We start from the raw sequence: 17,623 nt of genomic DNA on the forward strand, positions 1-17,623 counted from the left end.
CCTCTAGTCCGTATAAGGCATGCACTATAAAAACTAATACCTATAAAACTAATACCTAACATCGTTAAGTGTAACTGGAGTCTAAATTGGCTTTTGAATATTTCCGGTGCTGCTTGTTTTGTTATATGGAGTGCTTTTCTCAGTAACTGGATTTATGATACAAAGTATAGTAAGAGAAAGATGTTTATATTACAACTATAGTTGGGTAGATGATGTAGAGAGGTGCTTCTGTGTTTGGCGATCAACTCATACATCTTGTGAAAGCAAAAATTATATCGGACAAAGTCATGCTTATAATGCTGTAACATGAGAGCTAAAACTAGGAATAAGGAGTAATGGAAATCATTGAAAATCAAATGGTACGTCAATGTTTAGCATGCTTAGGACAGAAGGATAAATGGATAAACGATAAATGGAATTGAAGTCATGAGGATTGGTAAAAGATTATGATGGCATTATGACAGGTCTTTAGTAGTTTGATTCCAGCAATAAATCTTGTCAATGAAAATCTTGGCAGGTTTTACAACAACTAGTTATAAAAATTTATATAGAAATAAATTTTAAAAAACATATAGATGAGGCACCAATATGCGTGCAGAGGAAACTGTTTAAGTTGGTCAAGGATATTATGTTTTTTTGTCTAGGTAAGTTTCAGTATTGCTATGACAACAATTATAAATTTGGATTTTGGAGGGCATATGTAAATACTAACTTTAATAGATTTTCCCTTAGACTCCTCAAAGTATAACAATGCTAAAATCTAAGAACGCTATCCCAACATCATATATAACAACTTTCCAATTTCCATAGCAATCCTAATAAGATTTCTCTGTTAAAAACTTGAACCATGCTAAACATCTGCAGAATGATCTTTGTGCGGTTTTAGGTGGTAATTTTTTAAGCACTAATCCTAGCAGAAATGTGGAAAGCAAATTGAGAAAAGTCAACAAACACAAAAAAGGTTGACAATGATACATCATACAAATGTGATATTTTATAGGTATATAACGTTTAGTTGCAAACCTTTTAAGATTAGAGAATATTTCATATATTTTTTTAAAATAACAAGGAGTATATATTAAGAAGCTAACATAGCCCATTTTATGATGCTGATTATGTCGGTAAGAATCCTCTTTGGGAGCCTTTGGTTTGCAATGAAAATCGAAATCGGAATGAGTATCCGAATAGACTGAAATTGGAATGGCCAAATCTCATCACGCGTTTGGTTTGTGATTGAAATCAGAATCTAAATCAGAATCGAAATGAAAATTTGAATTCACAGAAAAGAATATGGATTGAGTTTTAAATAGATAGGACTATTCCTATTCCGAAATCAAAATCGAAATGGGACTCCTAATCCAATAATTAGAATAAGAGTCATATTTTTTCACTCTGATTTCAGACATCAACTCCCCTCAATCAAAACACCCTAGCCGTCTATTGTTCTGTTCCTTATTTCAATCCAATCAACCAAAAAAAATAGAGAGAGAGAAAATGTAAATGTACCTAAAAAAGGAATAAATTACTGGAACACTCCTTCAACTTTAAATCAATTTCACTTATATCTCTGTACTTTAAAAAATGTCAACTGATCTTTCTAATTATTGATATGTTCTAATATGATCCAACCGTCTATTTCTGTTAATAAAATTTTCTTAAGTTACAAAAATATATATCTCCTTCCTCCTCCCTGCTCTCTAATTAATCCTTTCCTCCATGGTCGGCATCCCTCTTTCTCCCTCTTCCTTTTTTCTTTCTTGTCCTCTTCTTTCTCATCCATTTCTCCTCCTCTCCTTCCTTCTTTTTCTCTCTCCTCCTTTTTTCTCCTCTCTTTTCTTTACCCATTCCTCTTTTCTCTTTTCTTCTTCACTTTCTCCACCCATTCTCCTCCCCTTCCTTCCCATGCATTTCTTCTCCTCATCTTTTTTCTCCAAGCCATCCACAAACTATCTCTCTTTATGGCGGCCTCTTCCATCTTCTTCTATTTTTATCTTTTTTATCTTTTTTCTCCCATCATCTTCTCCTCCTCCTTCACCTTATTTCTTGCTGGCGGCCTCTCTCTCCTCCTCTTCTTTCTTCTTATTCTCTTTCTCTTCCAAACTAACCTATGAGCCCTATCCCTTGAAATGGCCCCCTTTAAATCCGTCCATTCTCATCGGTAAAAAAATCCTTCTCTACTCCTTTTTCCTCATTAATTTTTCTTTCTTCATAATGGCTCCCTCCACCTCTTTTTTTTTCCTCATCCATTTTACCTCCTCATTCTCCTTTTCCTCTAAACCGTCCATAAGCCATCCTCTTCACGACGGCCCCTTCCACCTCCATCTTTTTTTGCCGATAACCCATTTTTTCCCTCTTCTTCCTCCCTACTCTTTTCTCCTTCTTATCCTCCTCTTTCTCCTCTAACTCATTCCTTATCTGCAATTATTTTCCTCTCATTTTTTTTCTCTCCATCTTTTTTTTTTATCTTCTTCTTTCTTTAAGTCCATCTACGAATAAAAAGCACTTTGGTGCATTGAAAAAAAAATCTAACATCGTTTATTAATAAAATAAATAATTAAATTATATTGAAATATATCGAGAATTAGAAGAGTTAGTTTAATAATTTTTAAAGTACAAAAGGTACATATAAAATTGAATTAAAATTGAAAGATTATTTTTATAATTTATTAATTAAAAAAATATAGAGATTTAAAAAAAAATAAAAAATAAGGAAAATTTTAAAGATACTACAAAACCAAGTGTCAGAAAGCAGCAACGACGGCGGAACAAGCGAGAAATGGCTCTGCCCACCCTCTGCTATCTTGACAACCTACTTCTAAAACCCCGTCTCTCCATCTCCGCCTCCCAAAACCCTAACCCTAACGCAACCTTCGTCTCTCTCTTCTCTTCGCCTCGTAGAGGGAAGTTCTCCATCTCTCCAGGGTTCCGCGGCCCTTCTTCTTTGTTCCCCATCCGATGCTCGAGCAGCAGCAATGCGGACTACGAGCACGCGCGGGTGGTCCACCCAAGGCCCCAAGAGATCCCCTGGAGGAAGGAGCTCGCCAATTCCGTCCGTCTGATCGGAATCATAGGGGCGCCCATCCAAATCAAGCATCTTAGCAGCGGAAAGGTTGTTGCTTGGACCCGCCTCGGCGTCAAGAAATCCGCCTCGGAGACCAGCTGGTAGACCCCAGCGACCTCGCTTTCTTCCACCATTGTCTCCGTCTATCGCGGCCAAGCAACCAAAATTGCATTTTTTTGGGGTTCGCGAGGCCGCAGTCCAGGCTTTCGACAGTAGTCTTATGGAATTGTTGATTTATGTGTTGGGTTGTGCTTCAGGATCAATCTTACGTTCTGGGATGAGCTGGCTCATGTAGCCTTTCAGCATGTGGAGAAGGGTCACCAGGTTTATGTTTCTGGACGGCTCGTGTCGGATGTCGTCGAAAGAGACGACGAGAATCAGCAGGTTTATTACAAGGTTCTGTTCTGATTCCTTCTTTAGTTTCTTCCAGTCAGTGCATGTTCTTGTTTAGTTGATAGTGGATTCTACGCTTCTAAAATGGGGCTTGTCTCCTGGCAGGTGGTGGTTCAGCAGCTGAATTTTATTGAGAGAAGCTTCCCGCCAGTATTGTTGTATGAACCAGTGGCAAACTCAGGGGTGTCAGGTACTCATAATATTTTTTCTTAAAGATAACCCAAAAGAGCAGTAGCGCTGGTAAATTCTAAAATTCATGTGGGTTCCTTATGCCGAGTAACAAGGTTTTTTTATGACTGATATCTCATCTTGTTAAGTGAGCGGTACCTAGATGAAGCAATTTATTAGTTTACCTTGGCTAAAATAAAAGGCTAATTAAATAGTAAAATAACCAATAAATTTGAGATCTTGACTGATTGTTTAACGATTGAGATACTGAAATAATTTTTGATGTTGTAACTTCAAAGTTAACCATGGCTATCATTGATGTTAGTATCTAATCATTAATTAACCCATTCTAAGATGGTAGAATAAAGACTAGAATGATTAGAATATCAGCTGATATATTGACATAGTATCGGATGGTTTCTCATTGACATATATTGGTTCATGCATGTATGGATGTAGCTGGTAAAATCTCAAAATCGTGTGGATTCCTTGTGCCAAGAAACAAGGTTTTAGTTGACTGATATCTCATCTTGTTAAGTGAGCAGTGCCTAGATGAGTTGATATATAATGATTGAGATACTAAAATAATTTTTGATGTTGTAAGTTCAAGGTTAACCACTGCTATCGCTGATTTTAGTATCTAGTCATTAATAAACCCATTCTAAGATAGTCGGAGAAAGAATAGAATGATTAAAATATCAGCTGTTATATTGGCACTGTCTGACAGTATCTCATTAACATATGTGTATGCATGCATGCATATATGTATGTGTATATGTACAATTCAGCTTAGAAAACAAGACACAAAGTAAGCCAAACAATCCTCTGCCTCAAGTCTAGTCAGTGTGAGTTGATCTATTATTTTCAGACTTAAGACAAATGGAAGATCCTTGAACCATGATGAGTGATCAAACTTTTAGCATCACTTGGCATGACTAGGGATCCTTCATGCTGAGTGATGACATTTCCATAAAGGTTGTTTTGGATCACTCATCATGATCCTTCATGCCAAGTGATGACATAACACAGTTGGATACTTTGCACGGAGCTCTGTCACTTTAATATAAAATTTTATCAAGCTGGAATAAATATAATAACACTTAGGTCACGTTTGGTACGCTGGAATGGAATTAGTCAGGAATGGAATGAGGTAAGGAATGGAATGGAATCAGCATTCCCATTCCTTTGTTTGGAGGATGAGCGGAAGGGAATGGCGGTGAGAGGTGTGGCGCGGAGAAGCCATTGGCGGCGGGGGTGGTGGCACGGGAAGCCGCGGGCACCACCTAAGGTGGAGGCATGAGAGGGGGAGAGGGAAGCGAAGACCGATAGAGGGAGGGGTGGGGGGGCGTGGCGTGGGGGTTCGGGAGGGGGCGGCACGACTGCTGGTGAGAGGAGGGAAGACTGCCAGGGGGCGGGTGTGGCACGAGCGCTCGAGAGGGGGGGGGGGCAGACCACCAGGGGGGTGAGGGGGGGCGCGGCATGAGGTTCCGGTGGGGGGCCGGTGGCACGAGCACCAGGGGGGAGGGGGGAAGACCTCGAGGGAGGGGGGGCGCGGCATGATCACGAGAGGAAGAGGGGGCGGGGGGGCGGAGGGAGGGTATTTTAGGAAAAAAATGATTATGTGGAATGGAATACCATTCCTTTGGTTCCTCAATGGAATGGATTTTTATTCCATGGATTAGATTTTCATCCCTTAGGAATGGGCATTCCAACCCACGAAGCTCTACCAAACAGTGGAATCAGAATCAAATGATGGAATGGTGATTCCATTCCATTTCAGTGTACCAAACATAGCCTTAATTGCTTCGTAAGCATGGAATCCAGTATTTTAAATCTGAGAGCTAAGGTCCATGCCCAAGTCCCAATTTCAAAAGTAGGGCTTTTGAATCCCAACTTTATGATCAAGAATTAAATAAACCATGAAATTTCATATCATGATGAAAAAAATCTTTGCGAATTCAGAACCTATGTCTACACATCCAAGCAAGTGATAACAAAGAGAAACGAAGGATGGCCTTTAGGCATAACTACTAACACTTATCATGCATATAACTACAATTCAGGTTTAGAGAACAGAATAGTGCCAAGCATCAAAAGAAAACACATACCTTGAAGAAAAAGGATATCTCAAGAAAAGCTCTCAACAAAGAGTTGATATCCAATTTCAAATCAAGCGACAAAAAATAAATAATAGGTATTGGGTGTTTAACATGCAAACACCTGCAAAGAAAAAGTAGTAAACAGAAGCTTGGATGGACAAACCTCGCAGCACCTACACCTGTGTTGCCATGAAGAAATCAGCATCAATTGTTTTCGTTGTTGCTGAGTGCTTCCATCAGAGAAAGTAGCCAGTATATTGGAGATTGAAACTTGCTGCCTTGGTCTTGAGGGAAGAAGCCAGCAAATAGCAAAGCAGGACCTGTTTAGAATTGGAGTTGCTACTCTTCAAGAGAGAATATCTCATGCAGAGTTTTTGTTATGTTGAAGATACAGCCTTATGATGTCACGGAAGAAGTGCTGTTAAGTTTTGTAGTGGTGCACGTGAAGTTTTAATGGGGCAAGAAAAGAAAAGTCCATTGTGGTCATGGAGTGATGAAGAGACATGGGTCTAAAAGGGTTTCAAATTGGTGTTTGAATTTATGTACAAGTCAAGCCGATAAATGTTGGGAAGTAAGCTGAGATGGGAAAGCAGCTAAGATAAATCCTATTATATGTAAGAATTAGTACAATGAATTATCTCTTAATTTGGGGAGCATAAAAAAATAAAATACTGATTGGAACAACATTCGATAAGTATGCACTAATCTGATTGTGGGAATATTTAATGAGATATAATTTATTTAGAGTGCCTCGGTCAGGTGATACATCTCAAGTTGTCATATCATAAATAATTCAACTTTAAAAAACAAGCCTCCATCTCAAATTTGGCCTCAAATAGGCTTTATCTGAAATTCTTTGCCTCAAATTAGTGTCACCCAATGTCTACCGAACCACCCATTTTGAGGTCTAATTGAACCAACCGGTACAGGACCAGGTGGATTCAATAGTTTGGCTGGGACTTGATTCAAATTGGCTTGAACACTCTGAACCAAGTGGAATCACCCGGTTCCATTCAGTTCTAAGTGGTTTGACTCGGTTTAAGGGTTGATTCAACCCAGTTATCTTTAAAGCCCCCATCTTGGTTCTTACTCGATCGTGTCGACTTCACATGAGCCTCTCACTCGTGATCATTTGCAAGGTTGAGACCCTTGCCTCTAGGGTTTCAATTTTTTGCTGCTACCATTATTAATGATGACAACAACACCAATGATAAGAAATGATGCCAAGTACCCCTCTCGTCCTCTCTCTCCCTCTCCCGCTTTCCTCTTCTCCCTCTCTCTACCTCTCTCCCTCCCCTTCTTGCCTTCTCTTTCTGTCTCCCTCCCTCTGGTTTCGATATGCATTTGGTCGGTATGATGCATCTCATTACCATACCAAACCAATAGCTAGCTTCTATAATGCCCAATATTGACTTCCGAACCTTGTTTTCACCTCATTTAACATGCCTACTTCATATAGATTTTGGCTTAGACCTGGCCCCACCTTTAGGGATTTCTATGCCTCAATTGACCACTCTTCTAAGGAACTTAAATGGGTTTTTTCTTTAAATATCAATAAATATTGGATGGGCACCTTTAGGAACACAAATTGGTGTTGCCCTCTAGAGGATACATGACTCAAATGTTTCATCTATGTAAAAAAAAATTATAATAAAATAAGATACCTTTTTTTGTGATAAGTGCACTCTTTTGAGGTAAATCTAGAGATACAAACAAGTCAAGCTATTCGCGAGCTACTCAAGCTCTACTCAATTTGGTTATTATTCAACTCGATAGCTTGAGTGTCTCGAATAATTTTTGAAGTCAAACTCAAGTAGCAAGATATTCGACTTAAAAGCTCGTGAGCCTATTTGAGTTCATATATATTTTTATAATACTATTTTTATTTATAATATATATTATTAGTAGGTTAAGGCTCGAATTTGAACTTGAACTCGAGCTCGAGTATGGCTCGGTTGATATTTGAGTTGAGTCAAGTCGATCTCGAGTGCTGTCTTTTTTTATCAACCTGAGTTTGAGTTTGGGATATTAAGGCTTGATCGAACTTAAGTCAAGTTTCAGATTCGAGTATTTTTGAATTGAGTCAAGCTCAAGCTTCTGGCTACTCGACTCGGCTTAATTGCAACCCTAGGTAAATCGGGTTCTTAAAACAAGACATGTTTCTTAATTGATTGCCTCTTTAATCTTCAGCCTACTTTATTGACCAGATGTGTAATACCATCTTAAATAGGTATATCTCATCATCTCAAATTAAAATAAGATAGATATTATCTGCGCCTCTATCCTTTGGGGGGAGGGCAAACCTGCTAAGGGATATGTACATGAAATTTGAAGAAACAAAGATGGCCACGGAGGTGCTTCTTGTGAAGAAGTAAAGAGAGATGCTCATCATAAGTGCTCGATGTGCAAAAAACTCGAGAGATGCATGATCAGCAGAAGGAAAAAGACTTGACATGAAGTTAAAAGTTACAGCTATGGTTAATCTTCTGATTGCAATTTTATTTTAAAAGATTTCCACTTGATCATGTAATGATGTGAACCATTTTGTAACAATTTATGAATGAAATTATACATAAATATTTCTATCTTTATATCATTATTTTCTTTTTCTATGTTTTTTTTTTGGGGAAGGTTCTAATCTTTTAATTGGAGGTCCTATTCAGCATGAGCGTAAGAGATAATTAACAATGTTTCTTGAGTAGTCATTGGGAGAGGATGCCCCATACAAAAGGAGTTCCATGCATTTGGACTCGAAATTTCACAAAATGGAAAAAATTTGTTGGATTTTATCTTCTTGGTCCTGCAAATACAGGTCTGATGTGCCCCAAAGAATTGCTCTATGGCTGCATAAACTTGACTATGCAAATAATGTCAATATTAAGGTGGCATACTCTATGGTCCTGATCTCATTAGATTTTATGGTAGGCCTTATCTTGTGTCGGAGTAGTGTCTAGTGGTTAAGCTCATTGGCTGAAAGCAAGATGCCTGACATGCCCTTTAATTAGGTACATAACAAACAACCTTTTATGTTTCTCAGACCAGGAATATGGCAACAATTCATGGATGGTTGGCATCAGATTTAGGGCTGTAAATGGGTTAGATCCATGCTACATCAGCATCCTAAATAAAGGAAATAAGGTTTGGGTTTGGGTTCACATCAATCAAAATGCATAAGCTCCGAACTTGAATACAAACTCAATTAACAGTTGGATTCGAGTTTTTTGGTGTTCAATTCAGCGCATGATTTTATCTTATATTTATTTGTGCTATTACTTTTTCGTAGTTTTCTACCACTTAGACGAAGATATTATTTAATAAAGTTATGACTTGAAAATATTATTTATTGGTTTATGAAAAGATTTATCTGATTTAAATGAAACTGAGATGTAAGTGTTAGCTAGGATTCGGGACCTGAAATGGCAATGGACAATAGTTAAGGAGAGCATGCATGAGGAAAAAAGTACAAATCTAAATGCGGAGAAAAAGAATCAATTTAAGTCATATAGTTGATTCTCTTTATATTCCTATATCTTTATGTATTACATATATAGTATGTATTTATATATTCGGACTATTGGTCTATCAGATTTGAATATAGCTAGATCCAAGTTCGATGGCAAGAATTTGCATCCTATATATGGAATCCAACTTTGGTCTGATAAGATTATCTGAAACTTAAATTGGATATATAACCGGATTATTAGAAAATAATCAGTTCAACCTGCCAGGTTTTCAGATACCATTTCGCCTGTAATATAGGTAGTAATACCTCCTCATACTTGGTTCATGCCTTGAAACTGACTGCATAAAGATGAGGTAAGGCTTGGTGGTTATGTGTACTTTACTCTTTGTTTTTGTGGTGTTGAAGGTGCAAAGCTTGGGAATTATGTGAGTAATTCTTCTGCTTCAATTGAAGAGCTATGGCAAGCATTCTTTGCTAATCCAATTGATTGGTGGGATAACAGGAAAAATAAGGTAAGCTCTTTTATTTTAAGCTACTGTATGCACATCGGCTCATGTATTGCCATATATGCTATGAATATGTGCTATGTCTCATATGCATATGATATATCTCAAAGCAAAATGAATACTCATGCACATGTTAGATCCATTGACATTTATGCAGCATACACTTGTAAAAGGGTTTATCTACAACTAGCCAATGCTTGCGTCATCTGTATGCATTTGCAGATGCACATACATAGGGGTATGATGACCTGGAAGTAGTCGGTTACTCAAAACTATGTTTCATACTTGATTCTTCTTCATGCTAAGATTCTCTCTTTTCAGTCCCTATTCATCTGGACCCTGATATGAAACTTGGCAGTCTTTACCGTGTAATTGAAGGCCCAATGCTAGGTGTCATTGTCCAGATTGCTTTTAAAAAGAAAATGAATTGTTTCTTATACTCATTACTTTTGCATCAGGTGATTGCTATGCTAACAGTTTTTCAACATGCCAAAATTTTCTTAGTTCTAAAAACTATTCGCACCAGTTGAATTTTGGCATACATGTACTATTAGATAGGGAGGAAAAGGATTCATGTCCGACCCTAACCACTCTGGGATTGAGGCTTATTTGAGTTAAGTTGAGATGAGTTGCACTGTAAGATACGTAAAATGCAGAGAATATGGATAATCAACTTGGATGTCCCACCATGCATTCCAGTAGTGTCTTATTAGTCGGTCAAAGCTCTAGTGGGTATCCACTCCCTTCTCAGTCTAGCTTTTCTACTTGGGAGCATTAAAGGTTTCCTCTATACATATAATTATGAGGAAAATATTATTCACAGGAAAATTGTTTTTATTTTTTGTCTTTTGGAGCATCTATAACTATCCTTTGCAAAAACCGGCCTTGTTAAATTATCTGATGTGGAAGTGAAATACAATTTTTACAGAAAAGCCCTAAATATCCAGATTTCAAGCACAAGGACACTGGCGAGGCTCTATGGATTGAAGCAAAGTACAACCCACCATGGGTGAAGTCTCAATTGGCTATTCTGGACTCAAGAAAGGACTCTCTCCAAGCTGATGGGACAAGTTCTACTATTTCTGTTATGTACGATGATGATTTGGGCCTGGCACCATTTTAGTTGTGCTTGATTACGTTGGGGGTCCCAATAGCTATGCCAAATGACAATTTTGTTTCGACTTATCAATGTCCGCTTGGCAAATTATGCTCAGAGATGTATACCTTAGACCAGCCTATTGGTTGTAGGCTACTTGATGAATTTTACCTTTCCCGGATATGGGTTCAAGAGTCTATATCACTTGGTAGCACAATCGTCAACCTTTATTATGTATTAACAACATTGTTCATGTTTCAAATCGGGGCGATCTTGCGAGTAATCCTTGTGGTCTTGCACACGATGGGGTCATCATTTACTTGGTTATCAGCAGAAAAGCAGTTGTATCATATCTTCAAGGAGCATTGAATTCTGCAATTGAAATTAACTGTTACATTTTTTGTCAATTCATATCACGGTGAGATAATTCTGTAAAGAACACTTCTTAATGTTTATGGTGATAATCTTGTGGAAGTCATAAGATCCCAGTGAGTAACAGAGCGGGAAACATTTCCAGAAGAAAGAGTTCCTGGACTAGTTGCAACTGGGCGTATGGTTGGTGCATGGTTGTTACCTCAAATTGGATTTCCTTTGTTTTAGAGTCTCCCATCTGATTTTTTTATGCCTATTTGATTTTGAAGGTTAATTATGTATGCTATATATTCTGCTATTTACGTGGATCTATTATACTCAATATGCCTGCTGTTATAACCAACTGCTTAAATAGCTAGGGCTTATCAGCTGGGGAGTTATTAGTTATCGCACAGCAGTTGCTGAGTGTGTTATGCTGCTTGTAGAGGTGTAAGTATCGGGAGCTTGGGACAAGATCAGAGAGCTCCCTGAGAGATGAGGAATTGGAAAGATGGAAGGTTGGTAACATGTTACATGGTCATTGATTGGGAGTCATAAGAGTTTTATTTTCATGAGGCAAAATTCCACTGTGCGTCATTAACAGATATGAGCTCGGAAGCAGAAGTTTGCTTCAAGTTTCTACTCTGCTGCATAACGTGTATTGAGGTCTTTTTTTTTTCGTCTTTTAGTTCCTTTTATCTGCATTTTATATGAATATTTTCTTCAAATTGTTAGTAGATCAACAGCTATCAAGCCCGCGTAATGTATCCATCTTCATATTCCTTGGATTTATTGCACCAAACGACTTTTCCAATAATATTTTAGTTACTATTTCACTGGTGTTTTTACAATCTGGGGACATTTGTTTTGGTGAGTGAAGGTTATATGAATTACACATAATTATATAGTAGGCTCTCCCTCGTTTCCACTAAGCAGCCAAAAAAATGGTTGGACTTAACAAACTACAACCATAAAGCTACAAAACAACACAGGAGGCTATGATGGACGAGAAGATTATTGTTGCATCTGTGATGTCATGTCAAATTTATAACAATTCAATCAAAACTTAACAATCCTATATTAAGCATGTTCAAGTGAACATGATCTTTCGAATTTTATACATGGAGTTATGTGGGTTTCTCTTTCTTTTGCTCGTTTGTATATGATCCTTCCTTTCACTCCAAACACAATCTTTCTCTAAATGATTTGTGAAGAGAGAGAGAGAGAGAGAGAGAACAAAAACCCAATTGATGATTTGTGCTGTGTTCAAGGTCATTAATTAGTTCTCTGAATCATGATAATCCGTTTGTTTTTGCATGCGGCTAGCATGCATGTTGCATCAATTCACATTAGAGATGTTGGATGACTAACAGAATGCAACTCCTTCAAGAAATTAATGTGTATTGTCATATTATTCATACTACCACATCTTACACAAGCTTACCATCCATTAATCATGAAAGAATGACACCTAATTGGGCAATGGTGGCCCACATGTATCTCCCCAGTACATCCGTGTCACCTATTTCATGGATGTAAGATGGTCCCCCATCTTAATTCTGGAGAATATCCTCATTTTCACATCCATTATTGAATCCAACAACCATGCATCCATGAGAAGGTGGTGAATTCTACCAACATTGGATGCTCCTCTATCCCATTCTTGTGCATCACATGCCTCTTGTCGGAAAATTTATTCTTTTGCTTCCATTCATGGAATTTGGACTACCTTTAGATCTTGTCAGCCTACGCAAGTTTCAGTGGCACAATATTTATCTATTTGGGCAAATCACAGTATTTATCTATTCCAATTCAACATTGGAATACAACTCAGCGAGCAGTGACTTCTTTTGTTGACTCTGACATCGGGTTCTAATGTTGCAGCTTATCTTTTCTCTTTGTTTACCATACCATGCATCCACACATAGTTGCAATCTTAGTATCTTAAAAATTAAGGAGTTTCAGTTTGTTACGCAATTGGCTATTGGGTCAAATAGTTGATTCCTTAACTAGCGTCATCGCACATCATCCGAAAAGGATACAGTTTTTGAATCAATATATTTTAAAAGATCTCCTTTTTTAAATTGAAAAAAAAAAGGGAAACCTTGCAGGCATCATATATAGTTTTATAAGATAGATATCACCAGCATGGCTGCTTTTTTTTTTTCTTTCTTTTTACCACTTGGAGTTTTCAAACCATGATACCTTGCATAGCCAGTTCAGAATATTCCTTTGATCTTAGATCTCTAGTATTACGTGCTAGTTTCTACAAAGATGACAAAAACAAGTAAATTTTCTTTGTACAATTGCAGGAAAGCATGGCCTTCTTCTCTACATGTGCAGTCTTGACGTGGAATGAAAATAATATGAGATAACGAAAAAAGAAAGTAATACAAGATGAATAATCCCAAAGAAATGTCCACTTGATATTTTGCTATCATGTTCTTTTTCTTTTGTTCTTTTTTTGATTTTGTGAGTTGGGGAATGATAAGATGATCGCCTCTTCTTCTTTACAAACTCTCATGAACTTGGAGAACCCAAGCGAATAAGAAGTCTGCGTACTTCTCTCCTTGCATGCATGGTATCCATCTGTTCATTTCTTCTTTGCAAGTAGGAGAGGTGTCATGGACTTGATCGCATGCCTCTTGCTTCAGATCCAGTCATTATTCTCAGCCTTTTGCAAGAGGAGATGAACATCCTGCAAATTAAGCAGGGAGAGGAGAAGCTTATTAGCTAATTGAAGGACAACTTTCCCATGTATAATATTATGATGAGATACTTACTCCCATGGTACATCTCCAACCAACATCCAGTCACCATCTTTGTCTTCATAGGTGATGGCATACTCTGATCCATTGCAGCCTTCCATCCCTGAAAGCTCGCCTGGAAGGGATTAAGAAGATTCTTTATGATCATCCTTCGTATCCTGTTGTGCTCTTAATTATTAAGTGATTATGTTCTCAGTTTCATGCTCCTTACCTAGAGAAAAGCATTTGAACAGGTTCTCTAAGGCCTCTCCAAGTTCCTTGTAACCCTTGTACACCTTGAGATCAATCTTTCTCAAGTAAGGAGCTCCATCCATGCTAACTTTCACCAACAGCCCAGCACCCTCTGCCTCTGCCTTCCTTGCTTGGAAGCTGTTCTTCCTATATGATCGAATTGGTGGCCATCCAACAACTTGTGCCCTGCCAATACATATTAACACATACTCATCAAAGTTAAACCCAAACAAGCTTATATTACACCCCAATATTCTCATAACCATGATTCAAAACTTACTTAGCCATTGGCGCAGCTTCTTGGCCATTTGGGTCAGCCTCTGGGGACTTGCTTTTGCCCCGGAACTCCTCATTGGCCTCCAGCAGTGCCCGTTTGCTACCTCTTGGGTTCTCCGGTGTTGGTTTCTCAGGTGCATCGGTCCCCGGCAAGCCGAGCCTTAGCTCGGTCGCCTTGAGGTTACCAAGATCACTAACATAGGTCGCTCCACCTTCCATTTCCTCCTCCTTCTAGCTCAATTCCAAAAGTACCCACTCAACAAAGTATGACCGTAAAGGGAGGGATGTGATCTAGCTGCGGCAATCGAAGACTTTCCGGCAGGTTTTCGGGCTAAGGAGGATGTAGAGGTGATGAGAAAAGATGAAGGTTTGTGTGTTTGGTATGAAGGTGGTGAAGGGGTTGGTGTCTTATAGCCTTGAGGAAAGCAATAGTTGGGGAAGGGAGGCAGGGTCTCCAGGCTCTCCGTCTCTCTCTCACACACACAAATGCATGGAGATGGGGGCATGGACAACTGGGCCGGTCGGAGGGATGGGGCGCACCCACGAGGGCCGTGCCGGTCTATTCCCGGGCAGGGCCGGCCGACCATTTTGGAGCCCCGGTCCGGATCGGACAGCGGAGATTCCTTTGATGGCACTCGCGGGCGCGCCGGGGCCGTCCGATCGGGTGGCAGCCCATGTGGGGGGGGACGGGCCCGCGGCTCGTGGGACCCGCGGGATGGGCATGTGGTTGGGCGAGCCGATGCGGCTTTAGCCCTTTACTATAATGTAAATTAGGTGGCACATGACCTGCTAAAAAATTGTCGGCTGGAGTTGGACTGCCACCCTCCCAATTACTCATGGCAAAGGTCTCTTGCATGCAGAAGCTGGGGCGTGAGATCTTTCTTTGGTCTTTATGGGACCAATCAAGTCATCCTTGCTATTATTGCATTGGTGGATTGATTCCCATGACAGAGGAAATTGCCTAGCCAACTATCATGAGAATTAGTACATGATTATCCTCTTATAATAATTAATCATATATAATATAAACATGATTTTTTTATGGCTAATAAAGTTGTGCAATTTGGGATTTATTATGATAGTTAGTTCCTATTTGTTGGTTAGTAACAATATCAAAATGGTCTCGTTAGGTCATTAGCCAAGGGATTTATAATGGCGTCCTGTAACGAACATGATGTTATATTTTTCTATATTTAGATATTTTTATTTTGATAATCATTACTAAAATCTAGGCAAGTTGGTTTTAATCAATGTTTTGGTTAAACATAACCACTATATGGATCTATTCAGTACTCCTAGGAATGGTTTAAATATCATCTGCTGATGATATATTTGTTTGATTGAGGGCACTTAGAGAGTCTGGCCTGCTCTTATTTCATTATCCAGTGGCTCTGATAAAATCAAGGTCCCATCAGTTCTTGTACCCTTGGTTCTCTAAGCATGTATGATTACTTGCATTGGTTTGCTTAGTAGCCGTTTTCACCAAATTATACTTCTTTTCTTTGTTATATATATATTGTTCTGGTTCTCATCCCACTAACCTCCAACTTGTGCAGTGTCCAAGGGGCAATCAAAATCATGTTTTTGAAGGGAACATGACCCGTCTACCATTTGGCTGAGCACAGGTGAGGGAAAGGAGAGACGGGAGAGATGATCAGGGTTCGCTAGTTTGCTTAAACACAAGGCTTCTGAGGGATCCTGGCTACACCTGGTGGCTAGGTAGGGGTAAAGCTATGCTTTTCATTGAAAATAAATTAAAATAAAATAAAGGACTTTTGATGCATTTCATTTATAATATTTTTTGATTGATCTCTTAATTTGAAAAGTCTAAACTCTTACTCAAATATAGCATTCAGTATATAACACAAGTACCCTTTGGGATGCCTGGTCTATTTCAAAGTTACTTCAAGGTGTTATGGACATAGATCTAGCCCAATCTATAATCTTATAATTTTGTTGGTTACGCCGGTCCAATCCAAAAATTCTATAAGTTTTTCAATTTAATTATCTAAACAGAACCTAAAAATCTGTTTAGATGGTTGGACCTAAAATCTTATAGGACTCGATCAAAGTTATTTGATTATAAAATGGCTAGGCCTACATTTTTAAGTATTTAGGTCTATCTTTTGAGTGGACTAATTTGAATCATATAGGGAGAAAAAAATAACCTATTGAGGTGATCTTTTTCCGTCTATGAGATTCAGATCAACCCACTCAAAAGATGGCACAAATATTTGAAAACATCGGCCTAGTCAACTTATAATCCAATTCTTTTGGTATTTGCATCATGAATCCTATGGAATTTTAGGCTCAACCATCCAAACATGCTCCTAAAAAGAAAAATATCAATATAGAAAATAGTAAATGCATCGACTATAAAAAAAAATAAAAATATTTGAATAAGCCTATCTTGCAGAACCTAAGATCTTCTATTATGCAATTTATTGTAGAGTCTTGTACTGTCATGGATGGCCGCTATACCATCCATCTTGGAGACAGACGGCTCTTCATCACTGCAATGTGCCATATATTGTACTAACAGAATTTTGTTATACCCCAAGAATAAATAAGAGCCATCCATCTCCAAAAATGGATGACGTGGTGGTTATTTGTAATAGTACAAATTAAATCCTGTAATGCAAAAATTATGTCATAAAAGATCCGAACTCACCTAGCATGTACATGCACAAAAGTATTAGGAGAGAAATCACGTTATGCTTCCGCAGAAATTTTTATGCATATTCGTAGGAGACGCATGGTAATAAGATGCACGGTTGCTTGGCGAGAGCTGGTTGGGCCACCAAGAAATGGTGCGGCCGGGAGATATCATTAAACGTGCACTTCTTTGTAAATCCGTACATTATCGCATCCCACGTGCGTTGCAGCCAACGAAGGGTAGGTGGCTCAATCAACATATGCCACGTACGGTACGTCATAAATTTCCTGTTTCTAGAGTCATCGTTGAATCAGAACTAGAGCTCAACACGGATCCTGTGGATTGTCTCAATACGCTGCGTCTACCATCAAAAACCCTAAATACGCTTCTATATTGTAGCTTCTCTAGCTAGCTTCCAATCCTCAGGATACGAGAGCAGACCTTAAGTTGTCTGTGGGTCCTGAATCCATGCATGAAAACAAAAGAAGTCGATGCTCCAGCTCACTTGAAGAAGATACACTGGACCTAAACGTTTTCTCCTTTTATGAAGTACGG

The 17,623-nt window shown here is 38.6% G+C and overlaps 2 protein-coding genes across 2 annotated transcripts; one reads left to right on the forward strand and one right to left on the reverse strand.

Moving 5' to 3' along the window:
• The first annotated feature begins 2,746 nt into the window (after positions 1-2,746).
• Positions 2,747-11,193, forward strand: LOC105055843 (protein OSB1, mitochondrial). The gene is made up of 5 exons (XM_010937847.4): positions 2,747-3,162; positions 3,319-3,457; positions 3,560-3,644; positions 9,590-9,696; positions 10,619-11,193. The coding sequence occupies exons 1-5, from the start codon at positions 2,777-2,779 to the stop codon at positions 10,811-10,813; spliced, it is 912 nt and encodes a 303-aa protein (XP_010936149.2). The 5' UTR covers positions 2,747-2,776; the 3' UTR covers positions 10,814-11,193.
• Positions 11,194-13,423: 2,230 nt separating this feature from the next.
• On the reverse strand, positions 13,424-14,832 carry LOC105055850 (auxin-induced protein 22D). Its single transcript, XM_010937859.4, has 4 exons — positions 14,417-14,832; positions 14,117-14,322; positions 13,921-14,020; positions 13,424-13,835 (listed from the first exon to the last, which is right to left on the reverse strand). The coding sequence occupies exons 1-4, from the start codon at positions 14,629-14,631 to the stop codon at positions 13,760-13,762; spliced, it is 597 nt and encodes a 198-aa protein (XP_010936161.2). The 5' UTR covers positions 14,632-14,832; the 3' UTR covers positions 13,424-13,759.
• Positions 14,833-17,623: the final 2,791 nt, after the last annotated feature.

This window comes from Elaeis guineensis, chromosome 2, assembly GCF_000442705.2.
Source record: "Elaeis guineensis isolate ETL-2024a chromosome 2, EG11, whole genome shotgun sequence".
NCBI lineage: Eukaryota > Viridiplantae > Streptophyta > Magnoliopsida > Arecales > Arecaceae > Elaeis > Elaeis guineensis.